The sequence below is a fragment of the Symsagittifera roscoffensis genome, chromosome 4, assembly GCF_963678635.1.
Source record: "Symsagittifera roscoffensis chromosome 4, txSymRosc1.1, whole genome shotgun sequence".
Lineage (NCBI taxonomy): Eukaryota > Metazoa > Xenacoelomorpha > Acoela > Convolutidae > Symsagittifera > Symsagittifera roscoffensis.
The window spans coordinates 54,824,905-54,840,929 of NC_087065.1; the positions used below are offsets into that span (position 1 = coordinate 54,824,905).

Consider the following 16,025-nt stretch of genomic DNA (forward strand, 5'->3'; position numbering starts at 1 on the left):
TCGAAATTTGTGAATTTGGCGCCGAAGTCGCCTTTCAAAAAATTTTGGGGTCTTTCATCCAAAAATGAATGGCTTAAAATAGTAGTACCCAAGGGGAACACTTCTGGAAATGATTGAGGAAGTGGGTGTTCAGTTTTATACGTCCGTTGCGTCATTTCTCTCCAGGAAGTAGTTCTAAGTTTGTTCACGCTCATGTTTTTCGAATTTGACAGCTTGGTTTTTCATTTCCTTAAAAAATCGTTATCACGCAAGCTAAAATGTTTATTTCAGTGTGAGGAAAATTTTTCATTGATTAGCTTCTTTGTTAAATTTAATTGCGCTCTATTTGTGTCTTCGTGGTTAAGCAAGCAACCAATTACGATAGTGAGGAAGATCTGTTTGTACTTTAAGCATTAAAGCAAATGGAAGAACATGCAATATTGATCGCCATGTTCTCATCATCAGGCAGTTTAAGTTTAAACTCGATTAAGTTCAAAGTTAGAAAAAGATTTGAACTTGAAAGACTCCGGGTTTTTTACCATTTCGTCAATTCAATCAATCATATATTTCTATAGCTTTCATAACTCAAATTTCTTTTTACCCTTGCGATAAGCAAGGGTTTTGCAATCGGGTACTAGACTTTTTTCCGTCAAGGACTTTGTTCACAGAATGGACGAAATGCTAATCATTTCAAATCAATATCACCATGTTTGGTGTAGCATGTAGGGGTTTGATATTAGGTATGGGGCTTTGGTTGCTTGTTATGAGTTTTTTAGAATATTTTTATGCCTTAATTTTAGGTAGAATTTCGGCGCTGGAAGAGGTCGGCTTTAATTCCCTCGGCTTATTTTCGGAATGTTTTTTTTTCGATTTATTTTCGTTGGTATTTTATGGGAGTGATTGAATTCTTACATGAAATTTCGGAAAACTTCAGAGCCTCTAGACCTTCCTGGAAAGAGTGAATTTTTTTTTCTTCAAATTTTCTGTTTGTTTTTCTCAGTTTGTATAGCAATAATGATTCAAACGTTTTTTGTTTTTGGTAGTTTGATTGGCTGTATTTATCGCATTTTTTTGTTGCAGGTAAAGTAGCTCATCATTTTTTGTTTAATTTTTTCCTCTTTTTGTTTAATTTTTTGAGTTTTTTTTTACATCTGATATTCAATTTTTGCAGTAGTTTTGTTCCGATTGAGTTTAGGTTAAATTTTTTTCTTCCTCTAAATTTGTAGTTTTTTTCCGATCGGAGTTGTTTTTATGAACTAAAATTGGCGTTTGTTTTTGGCTCCAGAACTTTTCAAAATAATAAGATTGTTCTTAGCCAGTGTCTCTTTCTTGTTTTTTCAACCTCTTTTTGATCCGAGTTTTTTTGAGTAAGATGATTAAATATTAAGATTTTGAATTATTTTGTAATTGGTTTTTAGGAAATTTATTTTTTTTTTTGAAAAGTTTGGAGTTTGGTATTTTAAGAAACGTGGGTTGTTTGCTCAATCTAATTTGTTTTAGTTCTTAAGTAAAAAAAAATCAGAATTCGTTTTTTATCAGTTTAATGTGTAGAAATAGTTTCATCGTGTGTCTTCTGAAGACTTTGATGCATATCAACTGTAAATGTCTCCAAATGAAAATGTCAGTTGAAAGACAAACTAATTTTGCTTATTTAGTTTTCATAAATTTTTTGCAACAATTTTCCAATTTAATTTTTTTAAACGTTTTTCTTGAAGTACATTATTTCTCCATCGCAATTACTGCGAAGTTCGGCTTCGCCTCTTTTTAAAATACTTTTTTAAATACGTTTTTTATTTTCACTTAATGAGCACCGATGTTTTTTTATTCTGTAAATTTGAAAATTGAAGAACCTTAAGGCCCGTATCATTTGAAATTTGAAAACTTGGAAAAATCCAATATTTTTTTTAAGTTTCAGTGAGTTACTGTGCGCTTTTCAAACTTTGTTGGCTAATTAAGGGTTGTTTAATCGAGTGATATGATACGTTATAGGAAATCCTTGGCTCGATTCCCATTTTGTTTGGCTTTTAAGCTCTATTTGTCGTTTTAATATTTTTGGATGAGTTTGCGATCACGTTTCTAATTGTCAATGAACATAGTAATGAAACTTATATAAATTGTGTTGTTGTTGTTTTTTTTTTAAAAAGTAGGATAGATGATAACGCTCAAACTGAACTTTTTATGGTTTGGTTTTTGTGTTCAAAGTTTAAGTTTAATTACAGAAAAAGGCAATGTGCGTTCTCAAATACCAAATTTTCAATGGCACGAAAAGCGTAATTGATTTCCATTGTTCCGATTTTGCAGTGGAATACGAAAGTATCTATTGATACATCCATTATTCTCAAATTTTGCTATTTTTTATCAATCATGGGTTATACTGAAAATAAGAGCTTTATGGTTATATATACATTTTTAAAATTCGAAAGTTCACTTTTCGGGCAATTCGAATGTTTTTGAAAAAAATACTTCTTTGAGTTTAAAAATAGAAATTCATGGACTTCCTTGAGCTTATCATTGTGACCATTTGAAAATGTCGAGGAACTTTGTATTCAGGTATGTTTTAGTTTTCGTTCAGAACACTGAAAATGGGGAGGAATTTTGTATTCGGGTGTGTTTTTTTTTCTTTGTTTTCCCCGCAAAAACACCTCCACAAATAATCATCGGACTGGGTTGAATTATATTTTATATTAAAGCCCTTACAGTCGTGATTCGAACCAAAGTTTTTCCAGTGTCGAGAAAAACCGTTTTGAAATTTTTGATTTTTCATCGTTATTCGAGCGAATAAAGCGAGCGAGCAGTCTTTTTTTTAAATTGCTTCAAAGCCATTAAAAAGCTTGAAAGTATTCAAAATGCCTAGTGCACATTCAAAAATTCTAACTCCAAACAACTTTGCCCTCCAAGTAGACAACTGATATCAATTTCAAAGGATTTCAATTTGTTACAGCTTAGTCGCTTGGCCACTTAGCGTTTTGCGCCTCCTCATATTAGTTTTTGCTTCTTTTTTGTTTTTCACTTTCCTAATTCTTCATTCATCGTTTTCATTTGTGGCTTAGGCTCTTTCAACCCTCCATCATTGTTTTCTCCTGTAACATGAATTAGGCACTCCGTCTCGATATCCATGAGCAGTTTTGTGGAAATCCTGAGTGACTCTTTGTTCACGGATTCGAATCTTATTTCTGTGTTCCCGCAAAAGCTGTATTGCAAGCAAAACGCCAGATTCCTATCCCGGATTTTTCGGCAACAATTCCACATCAGTTCATAGTCCTCTTCACCTTCGTCACAACTGCGTTTTGATGAGTTACGAGCACTCTTATAAATTCCTTGGAACAGCGAAACTGAAATCAACCCTAGAAAAACTGTATACTCGACTACTATGTCTTCACATATAATTGTTGACATATTCGTAACTCTAGATTGTCAAGTTCGCCTCGTCCCGTCCATATCTTATTTCTCAATATATCGAACTGCCCAAATTTATCCATATGGTCTCAAAAAAAATCTAGGTCTTTCGAGCAATCCAAATTCTCAAGTTATTTCCTAGTGGCACTACAGCCATCTAACTGCTATCATGACTCCAACACAATAATTTTCATAGGCTGAAATACTTCTGGCAAATCAACGGAGAGCACCTCTACAGCGTCTCAGATCAGCAACAGGTTACTTCGTCCTGAATAAAACCTAGCTTGTAGCATAAAAAGATATGGATACTCATCATATGTCATTATGATGCTTCTTCAGAAAACTATCCAGACATATCAAATATGCTTTCCGTTTTCTTCTAAAAATGTTTCCTCTATAAAAGTGCATTATAATCTATTGCCGGGTAAACTCTTATCGCTTGCTTCTCAAAGTCACTGAAGCTTCAATTTTATGTTCAATGAAATGTTTGCTAACTTTTATCAATTTAAAATTTTGCAGGTAAAGAGAAGCTGTTTTTTTGGTAAATGAAAAACGTTTTCAAACATCTTTTTCCTAAAAAATACATCTGTTTTTGAATGTTTTAACATATCAAATGACTGAAACGAGAAGGTTGAACCTTTAATCATACGCTAGTGGACAAACTTAAGCGAAAATTCAGGTTTTTTCTGTAAATTGCCTATTTTCAATATCCATTTTGCACAAGTTTCACGTCGAATTTCAGCAAACCGAGAGCAAATGATCGAAGCTAAATTTTCTATTCTGCACCAAAACTGGGTGGGAGTCAACTCTTTCTCGAAAAAAGCGGAGAAAAAATAAGTTGTCCGTAACAACTTGAAACGTTTTCAGCGAGAAAATTGAATCAATCAACGTGAACATTTTTGTTCCGACTATTGGAAATGGGGAGGAACTTGTATTCGGGTGTGTTTTAGTTTTTTCATTTTTTTTTCACTCAAAGTCAGGTACCACAAATAATGATGGGACTGGAATGAATGATATATTATTTTGAAACCTCAGCAATCGTGATTCGAGCCATATTAAAAAATTTCAAAAAACTCCCAGTGTCGAGAAAAGTCGGTTCGAAGTTTTTGATTTTGTGTTTTATTTCGAGCGAATGAAGCAAGCGGGCAGTCTTAAACGCTTACAATAGCTCAATTTAAAATGTAAAGTTTAGTTTTATTTGAGTATTTTACCGCCTTTTTCGAAACAAAGTTTTGCAACTTCAGCAGGACTCTTATATAGGTCTTGCTGATTTTTTTTTCAGGAAAAGTATCTAATAACTACAGATGTGCATTCATACATATTGATGCATTTATGAATGCAATTAGGTATATATGCCTTTTTGGAGTTCAATTGAAATTCATCTGCTGAAATTTACATAAGTAGCGCTCTCCAAAAACGAACGTGGAAATCGGGCAAGAAAACATGAGCAATATCTAGTTTCGAAAGTGGAATTTAAATTTTAGATTTCCAGCGGAATATAAACTTTACCTGTTTTTTTTTTCATGTTGACTTGCGTTCATTACTCTTTTCCAATCTTCGATTGACTATGTTTTTCATTTATTTGTCAGGGAAGTTCCCTAAAGCTTTTCCCGCTCAATTTGATTTTTCGCGCTTGGGTTTTTTCAAGTTGAATTTAATTGCCTTTTCTGAAAGGAAGGCAAATGGTGCAAAAAAACCGTACAGGACTTCTAACTTAAAAAAAATTTAAGAGTTCCCAGGGGATTAGAAAAATTATCTCCCAAACCAATTTTCGCAAATTTGGTCAGTTTTATGAGAAAGAGTCAAACATTATAGATTCCAAGATTGTTAATGTACGAGATTTATTTAAGTTGAAAAGTTCTTTTTTTATTTACTTTTTTCTATTTTACTCGAGTTCTTTGATGCTTTTGCAATTTTCTGTTGGCACCGCTTCGATTTCAGCTGCGTTGTGTAAATCAGTTGAAATTTTCATGAATGAATTTTAGTTTTCAGATGTTCTCTAATGTATTAGTTCTTTTCTGTTTCAGGCTCTGTTTTGCGAATGGTTTCGGCTTCAGTGTAGTGGACACTCTGAACAAACTAGTATTGATGAGCTGCATGACATCTGATCTCTACGGTACAATCCAGGAGAGTCCCCCTCCCACAGGAGCCAACACCAGTGGGGGTGCTTCTTCCTTGAAGGGAGGTCTTGCAGGGAGAAAGTCGCCCAAATTCAGAAGTGGACCAAAGGCTCAGGACTCCTTTGCTGAATCTTGTGCGGGCTCAGACGACGGAATTGTCAATCCGGTTGGCATTGAGGTAATTCTTCTGCTATAGATCTTTATATTTTCCTTTTTGTACTCGACGTTAATAATTGATTTGTTTTGAATCAAAATGAAACAAAAAAAGATACAACTTAGGTCATAATTCATGCAGTCTTTGTATTGCGAATAAAGCAAACTAACCATTCTAAACATGAATATTAACATATGAGTTGTTGATTTCGGTATGGCCCGACAACAGGTTTGTTTTATGAAACTTACTATTTTAAGACTGAGTCAGCGAAGTGCTAGATAGAAAGTTTTTGCCTGATCAAACAACTTCTATAGCTTTCTCTGTCAACTTTAAGACATGGATGTTGAGCAAAATGGATGTCGAACTTATTAGCTGGTTTGGTTCGTTGCATTCAGTTGTCATCTTTGTCGAGTGGAAGCAGCGGTCACTCCCCTCTGACCCCGACATCCTCTAACAAACAGTCCTCTTCCTCTGCCCCCCACCATCACGGGGGCACTCTAATATCCGCGATATCCTCCCCCGCAACCCCTAGCACCGCCGGAACATCCTCATCATCTTACCACAGCAGCGGAGGGGGCGGCGGGGCCTCCTCTGTTTTCTTTTCCCACGGGGGGAGTGTAAGAGTGCACCCAAAGGCCCCCTCCATCAAACTGAAGAGGTCCCGATCGAGTGCGAGCAACAACCAGGGCTCGAAAAGCGGCGGATCCCACAGTGGTGGTAGTGCCACCGGAACATCTCCGGGAAGCGGCGGATCAATAGTGGGCGGCCACCTGACGTCTCCCCCGCCGACTTTTGTAGTACCGGGTCAGTTTCGCTGTCAGTGTATGGGAATCTTGATTAGTGCAAGATCTTCCTTCGTCAAAACAACTGAATTTGATTGATCGATATTAAATGTGTATATATCTGCATAGCAACTATCTTCCCCTTAAATCTATAGACGTCCTCATTGTGCATTTGAAGCGTCACTTCCATGTGCATTTTGGTGCTCGGTTTTTATTTCCTTCTCAAGAATAAGAAGAAACCACTCAATGACGTCATCCTAAATCTGCAAACCAGCGTGGCGTAATTTGCATCAGGTCATCTGAAATATTTTGCGCGGAATCTTGCAAGTCATGCAGTTTGGACTTGAAGCGATCAAATTTGCATCTTCTGACTGTTATTCGATGTTTTTACCCTTATAGAGACTATCGAATTTATTTTGTCGTTGACTGGAATGGTTAGGGTTGTATATTAATTACCCTGTAGTCTTTTTTTCCAATAGATGCATCATTATAAGGTTCACCCTTCACCTTTTCTTCTTTACACCCTAATTTATCGTTCAAATATCGGATGCTCTTATTAATATAAGCTTTTGTAGGTTTCTAATTTGGGTCTGTTATGGTAATTAAACACTCCGAAAGGCGAGTTAACAATGGCAAAGTATAAAACCGACCTTTTTTTTGGTTAATAATATTTGGTGATGATGTTCATACTGCTCAGAAATATGTTGTTTTTTGCTGCTTATAGCCCGCGCCAGCGTATAACGTCCACTCCTTACGAGCAAAATGGGTATGGTGTACTCGGTACATGAAACCCCACCATTAAGAGGGGAGATATTGGCTGATTTTTTGTCAGTTTTTGTTGGCCTGTACTTAAGGCGAAAAAGCCTTCTAGCCAAGTGTTGCGACAAAAACAAGAATTATAATAAATATCGTCGAATTTGGGGTCTTTCTCAGAATCTTTTCATAAAAGTCACAGCTGTGCGGACGTCAAAAATCTTAGATGCATTTAAGATGTCAAAAAAAAGCCCACTACTGAGAATTTTATTAAGTGAAAAATGGGGCGCATTGGCATTGAGTTTTGGTAGACCCTTCAATGATAAGTATAACCTGTGACTTTGACTTTTCATCAAGCCATTTGTTGCCAGCAGCGTACCAATCATTTCGTCTCAGGTAACTAACACTTCACTCTTCACTTCAGGTGTGAATTCAAATGTAGCATCATCGGCTCTTTTTCTTTTGACCCCCCCCCCCCCCCACGCCATCATTCACTTAAGAGTCAGTTTTATGGTGTAACGAGTGGGTTTACAGGCTATGTATGAAGACCAAATATATTTGGAGTAGATTAATTAGTGTATGTCATATTTTTCAAAATGATAATTAGACATGTGAACCATAGTCTTTGAAGTAAGTTTTGCCGGGGGAGCGAAAAAAAAAGAGCCGCATCATCTTTGACTGACTGAAAAAATGAAGACATAAATTTTTCCAGATGATGACAGTGGCGTGTTTAGATAGTTTTCCTCAACTATCATAGATGTGAGAGGATTGTTTATCCTAAAAAGTCTTTAAGCTTATTTTACTCCCGCGTAGTGCAGTTTTAAATTGCGCAGCCACCATTGCCGTGCGGCAAAATTGAGCTATGCGTGCTGTCTTGATGAGCATTTACCTTCTAAGATAATTGAAGAAAGTTAGCCTTCACTTATTTAGGCCGTTGTTTTTTTTTTTACAAAAAAGAGGAGTTTAGTGTGATTGTACGTTGCAACATTTCTTCCTGATCTGAGTCGCAGTTAAAAGTGTCCATTAAAAGTGTTCACTTATTTGGTGGCTCTTTTGCTATAATCACGATCTGTAGCTTTGGAAGTTTCATAGCATCTGTTCTCTGCTTTATTCGTTGCTAGTATTTGCCGTTAGGCAAGCGTCCGTGGTTCAGAGAGAAGAAAGTGAGATAATTAAGTTACTTGTTGGAGGTTGAACGCCGCACTTAGTACCAGTTTTAGTTTATATTTGGTGGCATTTTTTCTACACAACATAAGAATTTGATTGGCATATGCATCATTGATGGCTTGTTTTACGAAATTTTCAATGACCAGTGGTGCAGATGCGAGAACGTATGACTCCCAATCTCGAGGCCTGTGTTAATAATTTTGATTGAAATATAATCGCGCTCATTTTTTTTTTTTGCCGATTGACTTTGAAGCTCACTTTTTCAAATAATTTTACAAGCGTCGATCAAAATACGTTTTAACAAAAAAGGACCAAATTATTTGCGCCACAAATCCAGTTTCGCTAAAATATTTGATTTGTAGAGTTTTAAGTGGAATCTCGCTTCGTTCATGATTAGAGGAGTCCCAGTGGCATCCGCTTCCTCGAATTGAACCGGCCACAGCAAAATGGATGGCAAATTATCCCCACGGAATACAAACCTGAAGTAGAAAGATAGGGCAGGGGCTTATAATGAAGATTGCGGTGATTCACGAACTATTTAATTTGCTGGTCATTTTTTAATCAGACAAGTTTGGATGACTTTTTAACGAGCTTTTTTTAACAATCCGGTTACCCAAAATTAGAATTGTAATAAACCAGCTCAATTGGGCTGAGGGATTAGTCGCGCAGCTCAGGGATCAGTCGCGCAAAGTTTTTCTATTAAAGCACTCATGAGGAGAGTAATCTGGCTTAGAAATCAAAGTACGCTTGTTGCGAGCTGTTCGGGCTTAGCAATGCGTCACCAGATGAGATACATATCATTTTTGAAATATTTTACAGATATTTTGGCCAAAATTAAAAGTAGGTAGCGAAAGATCACAAAGACTTGGCTTCGATGAGCGTCATCTGATTTTTTCGCTCGTGAATGGGAAATATATTTTTGTTTATGGATAGGTTTTTGCTGCTCTCTGGGTTTGTTTTTAAAAGATTTTTTTTCGCTATGATTATTAGATTCTGTTAAGTAGGCTACATTTGTTTTGTTTTATGTACTTTTAGCTATCATGCTCTTCTCTCTTGAATTTCTCTTTTACTTGAGAAAAAGGGTTTGATCCCGGTTTCTCAAACTGTTTTCTTATAAACAGTTGAGACCGCCATAGAAGGAAGACTTATCAGGCCAGTCCAGATGGTTATAAATCAAACTCAATTATAAACAAGGATAGCCGGTTGCTCTGCAAGTAGCAAAGAATGTTCCGACTATAGTTTCAAATCATTTCTGTTTTTGTTTCTGAGTTGCGCGATAGAAGGATCTGAACGAATATATAGAGCCGAGGCATATTCCACAGTCATAGTAGAAAATTGACGAGAAAGTCAAAAAATAATCAAAAAGTGTTTTTTTTAATTTGCAGTTTTGAATTTTTGACTGTGTTGTTTCCAAAAAAGGGGTAAACTAATTTAAAAAAAACTTAAAACTAATTTAAGTCGATTAAAAGTAAGTTTAACCGCTTAAATTAGGCAATTTTAAGCTATTAAAATAAACTATTGTAAGCCTGCTCGCTTAGAAGAAAAAATCAAATTTCAAACAGGTGTTTCTCGACACTGGGAAATTTTTTTAAATGTTCGAATCACCAATAAAAAGGTTTTAAAAGTTTTGCAAAATTGATGCGTGAGCTAAAGAGCATGATGGATAGTATATACCCTTTTTTGAAGCGCTTTTTTGCTGTACTGCTTTGTCTTGTAGATTAACTTATGCATGAAAATACTCCAATTGCATCACTAAGCGAATGTGGCAAAGGACTCTCGGCGAAGAGGTCCGAATTCTAATCCCGTAGTCTCGGAGCTTTTTCAATTTTAAATTATTTTTTCTCTATCTCTTTTTTTGTTTTGTAGTTTTTGAGCTGTTTTTTACTACATTTTTGCCGGTGTTTTTGAAATGTAGTTTCGCCGTGTTCAAATTTAATTTCCAGGTGCATCGCAAATTTAGCTTTCCAAAATGAACGTTGGAATTGCACCAAATCTCGCGCTTCATTTTTGCTTACGGTAGCGATTAGCAAGCGTTATCAAATCGGAATACAGACTTTTTTCGGCTAGCAATTTAAAACAAAACCATTTAAATAATTGTGCTGATTCGCACTGTGGACATGCTCAATTTACTGAAATTCAAATTTAACACTCGCTACTATTGCTAGTAACTACCGGGTATTTCTAGAATTTTTTAAATTTTGATATTTTTTGCTGACAATTTTTTGGCTGCATGTATGTCGACTTGAGCTCTGTTGGTTTAAAATACAAATTGTGTATGCCACCTTGCCATTGCATGCAAAACGTATGTGGCACTCTTGGACGATATTTGGCAGTACATGCGATTTTCTCTAATAGAGTTTTTTTGCCTAAAAGTTTTGGTTGACTTTCAGCTTATTGGTTGTCAGCTTTAATTCTGTCTGCTTATTTTGCTTTTAATTTGTTTCTTGAAAACTTTGGATTTTTTTGAAATTGATAGGACTCTGACAGTGAAATTTTGAATGCTCAAATTCAGCCCTACATGTGGCTTCGTTTTTACAATAGTGTGGGGATTTGTTTTTATCTTGGGCTCAGCGTCGCCTCTGAGTAAAATTGTCTATGCTTTTTTTTCTGAAGTTAGGTTAATGTTAGCCCAACGAAGGAGTTTCTTCAAATTGAAGAAGCTGTACAATTCATGAAATTCATACATACTCCCTTTTCGAAGGCTTCAAAAAAAAGAAAGGTGTAATTGGTTCGGGTCTAATAATCAAAAAAATAAACAAAATGTTTATTATTGGGCGCCTCACTATTATAGAGGGTCCCCAAATACGCCACTGAAATCAGTCTGAGTTGAAAAAGAAAACAACTGCTTGAGCGTCCAAGCCTTATGTGATTTTGTTGCTACATTATCTTCTGCACTCTGAGTCTAATTTAGGTTTCATCTTTAGCTTCATAATTCTTTCTTTCTGTCGTTTTTAGATATGTGCCAAAAGTTTTAGTTTTTTTTTGCAAAAGCACTCTTGTTTTTGTGCTTTGAGCTACAACTCCTGTGTTTGTTGTCTTTATTATTGACAATCTCGACTGATAAAAATTGATGAATAAAAAAATAGGATATTTCACCAGTGGAAGATTAGCTATGAAGCGCAGATTAAAACTATGAAGTTCTTGTTTAAATCACCTTAAAATTATTCGTGTGATACTAAAGTTACGTTTCGGAAGTCAGACAATGCGAGCTTCTGGGTGATCACGGGCTGGCTTGCATGAATTGATCCCCTCCCAAGTTTCTTACTTGATTAACAGGTGCTAGGGTATGTCCCATGGTAGAAAGACTGAGACAGAAAATTATATTGACCAATAAGAATACAGTAATAAAAAATTGAAATTAAATGTGACTAGGTAAAAGATCATAGTTGGGTCCCTCAAGTATCTATTCGTCCCTGAAAAATAATTTCTGGTCCATGCAATATTCAAGAAGAGCTTTCACAATTGTTCATCTGGGTTTTCGCTTATTTGAACTAAAGAACGAGACCCATATTTTTACGTACTTTTTCTAGCGACCCAACTATCTAACATGTACCCATAACTATTGTACGCGTTTGAAATTAAATCATTGGTGGTTACTTTTCTGCTCTTCGGCCCATCTGCCATGAGAATAGCCCCCCGATTAAGTGCTCGCTTAGATAGAAGTGCATCGCCGATGCCAAGGCGTCTCACCTGCTCCCCTTCTATTGGATCCAAGCATAGACGCTCGCCTAAATCGAGCATTGCACGAGGCTCTTTTAAGCTGTCGCTTCCTAAATTGAAGGAGGAGCACCGCTGCGCTTCTAAATCTAAGAAGAAGACTGTTAGGGCGAAAAGAAAGAAGAAGCGTGGCAATAACATGTCTGCCAACGAATCCAGTACGATTGGAATTGTAGGCGAAATCTTTCCTTAAATTCTTATTCTTTGTCTATCAATCAAAAATTCTTCTTTATTAGGTCGAGGAAAGTGTAGTGACGTGGTTAAAGAATTGAATAGCGCTGATAAAGCCGATAGGAAGGCTTCGAGTAGATAAGAAACGAACGTTTTATGTACCATTCGTAATTTAATGTGATACTGTATAAAAATGATCATTTTCAAATAATAGAGCTGCTTGCTGGCAACGATATTTAAATTCTGTGAAAGGACGTAGAAAAGTAGAACCTATTTTGATGCTGAAAAATATATAATCAATTCCATGTTCTGACTGTTTGAACCAAAAACTGCCATTACTGCATTCATTGTGAAACACCTAGCATGTATTGCATTTTGCCGGCATGAAGTGTGAACTTTAAATCAATTTAGTTGTGCTTAAATGCACCAGTCCACGATGAAACATTCTGCAATACTGAAATGTTGTGGACTGTATATCGGACCATTTTAAAAAGTATTATTATTTCGGACCGTTTTCTGTGTGGCGTGAATTTGCATTCAAGTGTACCCTGTAGTCATAAATTATTTGAATTTTAGCCTGAACTTCCTCGCTCTTTTCCATACCCCGATTCCACAAAATGAAGTAAAACATACGAAGAATTTTTTCAATCTTCCTGATGAACAAACAAACCCTAGGAACATATTTGTTATTCAAAAAAATTCAATCCTTGCAAATGTAGATTCTGCTAAGGTAAGGAGCGGGTTATTGAGAGGGTGGATGGTATTGGAAGGAGCAGATTTATTACACCCTAGATCACGTGCATTTGTACATGAATATGACAGGGTTCTGTTTACAGACAAGACGGACGGTGGCTCTTCAGGGGGTCAGTCTGGCTTCAGTCGGTCCAGAAGTTCCAGCATGAGTAGCTTGGAGAGAGCCGACTGTTCGGACGCAGTGCAGTACATTGCCTTCATGCACTCATTCCCACTTAAAAACGGTAAATAATGAAGTTGAGACGCCAAGTTAAGTCGTTTTTAATGAAGTTGTTCACGCTTAAATGTGTTTTTTCCACAGTTAGACTATAATTTTTTAGTCAGCTTTTCTAAAATAATATACTTGCGAAAACTCGTTTAGTTGCTCAATCTTGGGAAACTGTATTATTGCACTTTATAGAGCTGCTTATTGTCGTGTTCTCGCAAGTGTTTGCGAAGCGCAGCTTCGCCTATGTATAAAATCTGTTTCTGATGTCGGAACGAAGCACTGTTTGTCCGTAAGTGCAGTGGAGACGGCAACTTCATAATTTTTTTTGCGGAATTGAGGTTAATTGTATGCAGCGGTCACCAACCGTTTCAAGTGATGGTTTGCAAATCATTATTGGTTTCTGACTGTGGCTCTCGAAAAAAAAATCTTCGATATGCACCGAATGCTTTGCGCACATCGATGGGCACTTGACAAAACTCTATTTTTTTTACCAGTGTTGTTTTGTACTCCTTAAATCAGTAGCCATTGCCTGAACGCGTTTAAGTAGAGTATCATTCAAAAGACCCGAAATGCAGGTCAGCAACTAAAAGACTATACAAATGTTGAAGGTGCGAATGACCAAAACGATTAACCTTTTTTAACAATAAATTTCAACATAAGTAAAAAGGTTATCATATATATCATAGTTCAGTTTGATAGCTTCAACAGAAAGAAAAACTCTTTCAATTACTTCTCAAACTGAGAATGGTTCACGCAGCTGTAGCGCCGACCAGCCTCATTGTCATCGCTATGGTCATCGTTAAGATCTGGGAACGTCCTCATCATGAGCACCATCCTCTGGGAACATCCTCGTCATACTGGGAACATCTTGAACATGAGCACCATCATCTTTGCCCTTGCGATAGCAAGGGTATTGCAATCGGGTACTAGACTTTTTTTCACGTAAAGAACTTTGTCCACAGGACTCACATTTGGACTCCTTCACATTTTCGTCCCCAATTTTCGTGCAAATCCTACTCCTCTCCGTTGCCAATATTAAGCACGGTTGAGTTTGTTATTTTATATATCCGTCCTTTTCAAAATTTGCTTCCTATGTTGGTTGTGATTTTTCCAACTCGATTTGTTAGTTTTTTTGTGTCCTTTTTTCGGTTTAGTAGGCTTCGGCCTATTTACACAAGCTAAGCTTGTGTGATAGTATGAACTCTTTTTTTCCAACCTTAGTCGGAAATATTGGTGTTCATTTTGAAAATGTTCATTTTGATCAAAAACCAGCTAATAATTACAGCCAATGCTAAGGATATTAACACAAGCTATTATATTACAATTAGCACTTTAGATTCAAGGCATCATGGAGCTGTAGCGTAGAGGTAGGAAAGGAGACCCGCAACAAAATAAGAGGGTTGGAACCTGGGCAGGGTAGGATGTTTTAAATGAACTTTTTCGTAAACTAGTTAAAATGCGTCCGCTGTATAAATTGAGGCATGTTAGTTTTAAATTTCTTTTTCTAATTGACTGGTACTGCTAATGCCTGACTTAGCAGTTATGTTGACTCAAAGTTGTATTCATCCAGTTTTTCCCAGTAGCTTCATCGGTCATATTTTTGCTTCTATGCGAAGTGCAACATCGTCTCTATGTTTATATTGGCTTAGTGGCCTAATTTTGAGTAATTTCTTGGGAAATATAGTTTTTATGCTCACCTCTGGATTGCACAAAATGCTAAAAATCTTGAATAGAGAATTATTGTTCAAGTTGTTCATGACAACAGTTTTTTTTTTTCAGCTTTTTCGTTCTTTTTTTTCGGCTTGATAAGTTTCGGCGTATATTATATCGGTTTAAAAGCAGCATGTTGTGCCTTTTCATAGGCGAAAAAAGTCTGTATGTGCGTGTCTGTGGTTTGAGGGTGAGGGAGACTTAATGACTTTTTATAAGTCTTAAAAATGTTTGACTTTTTTTGTGTTTTTTTTCGGCTTGATTGGTTTCGGCCTATATCGGCTTAGTCACATCGCATTGCGTCGTTTCACGAGCTGTGTATGTCTGTTGAGAGTGAGAGGGACTTAATAACGTTAACATGTGTTTTCGGTCAAAAGAGTTTCTGCTAAGGTATTTTCGGCTTTGTTACCGCGTGATAACTTTTCTTTCGATGCTAGTTTCACTTTCTATTGTTTTGACTCGTTTTTGTTTCAAAACTATCCTTGTAGTTTGATCCAGTTTTTCGAATTTTCCCATTATTTTTCGAATTAGCAGCTTTTTTGTTTTGTATTGCAAGTTGTGCGAAGCTCAGCTTCGCTTCTGTGTGATTAACGTGACTGAAGCCCGGACCAGCATGGATGTCTTCTTCATCAAGGTAATTTGAGGCCCTTTCTGGAGTCTCAATGAATGTTATCGGTTAAACTGGACTTAATGATCAAACTGTTCCATTAGTGGTTAATGGTCCAACAGTTTTCTTTCTTCTTCAAAACGGAAGTGAAGAGCAATTCATCCAGGCCTTCAGATAACTGAAAAAAAATCAATACGGGACTTGAGCCCTCACAGAGCTTGGTAGATTTTGAAAAAAGGTTCAATTAACGCTTTTGAGAAGGTGCTCAATGTAACTATAAAAATGTTGCTTTTTCAATTTCTCTCAGGCCACATGGCCCGAAAGTCAAGCGATCGGATTAGCATCAGTTTATGGAGAAGATAAAAAAACATGCAAGCTTCTAAAGTCATTTGTTGCCCTTGCACTAATACCTGGGCTCGACTTTGAAATCGGCATGGCTGCTTTGTGCTTGAAATTTCAGACAAAATTGACAATTACCCCCTTACTGGATTACGTCGATTATTTTGAT

General features: G+C 36.5%; 1 protein-coding gene across 4 annotated transcripts in view; it reads left to right on the plus strand.

Moving 5' to 3' along the window:
• Window positions 1-16,025, plus strand: part of LOC134845101 (syntaxin-binding protein 5-like) — a 99,739-nt gene that overhangs the window by 31,392 nt on the left and 52,322 nt on the right. For 2 of the 4 annotated variants that reach the window (XM_063861952.1, XM_063861953.1), the window contains exons 12-14: window positions 5,403-5,673; window positions 6,045-6,453; window positions 13,076-13,216. In XM_063861952.1, the coding sequence (XP_063718022.1) occupies window positions 5,403-5,673; window positions 6,045-6,453; window positions 13,076-13,216 (821 nt within the window). Of the gene's footprint in view, window positions 1-5,402; window positions 5,674-6,044; window positions 6,454-7,555; window positions 7,581-13,075; window positions 13,217-16,025 lie in introns of all 4 variants that reach the window. The other 2 variants (XM_063861955.1, XM_063861956.1) reach the window with 2 other exon arrangements.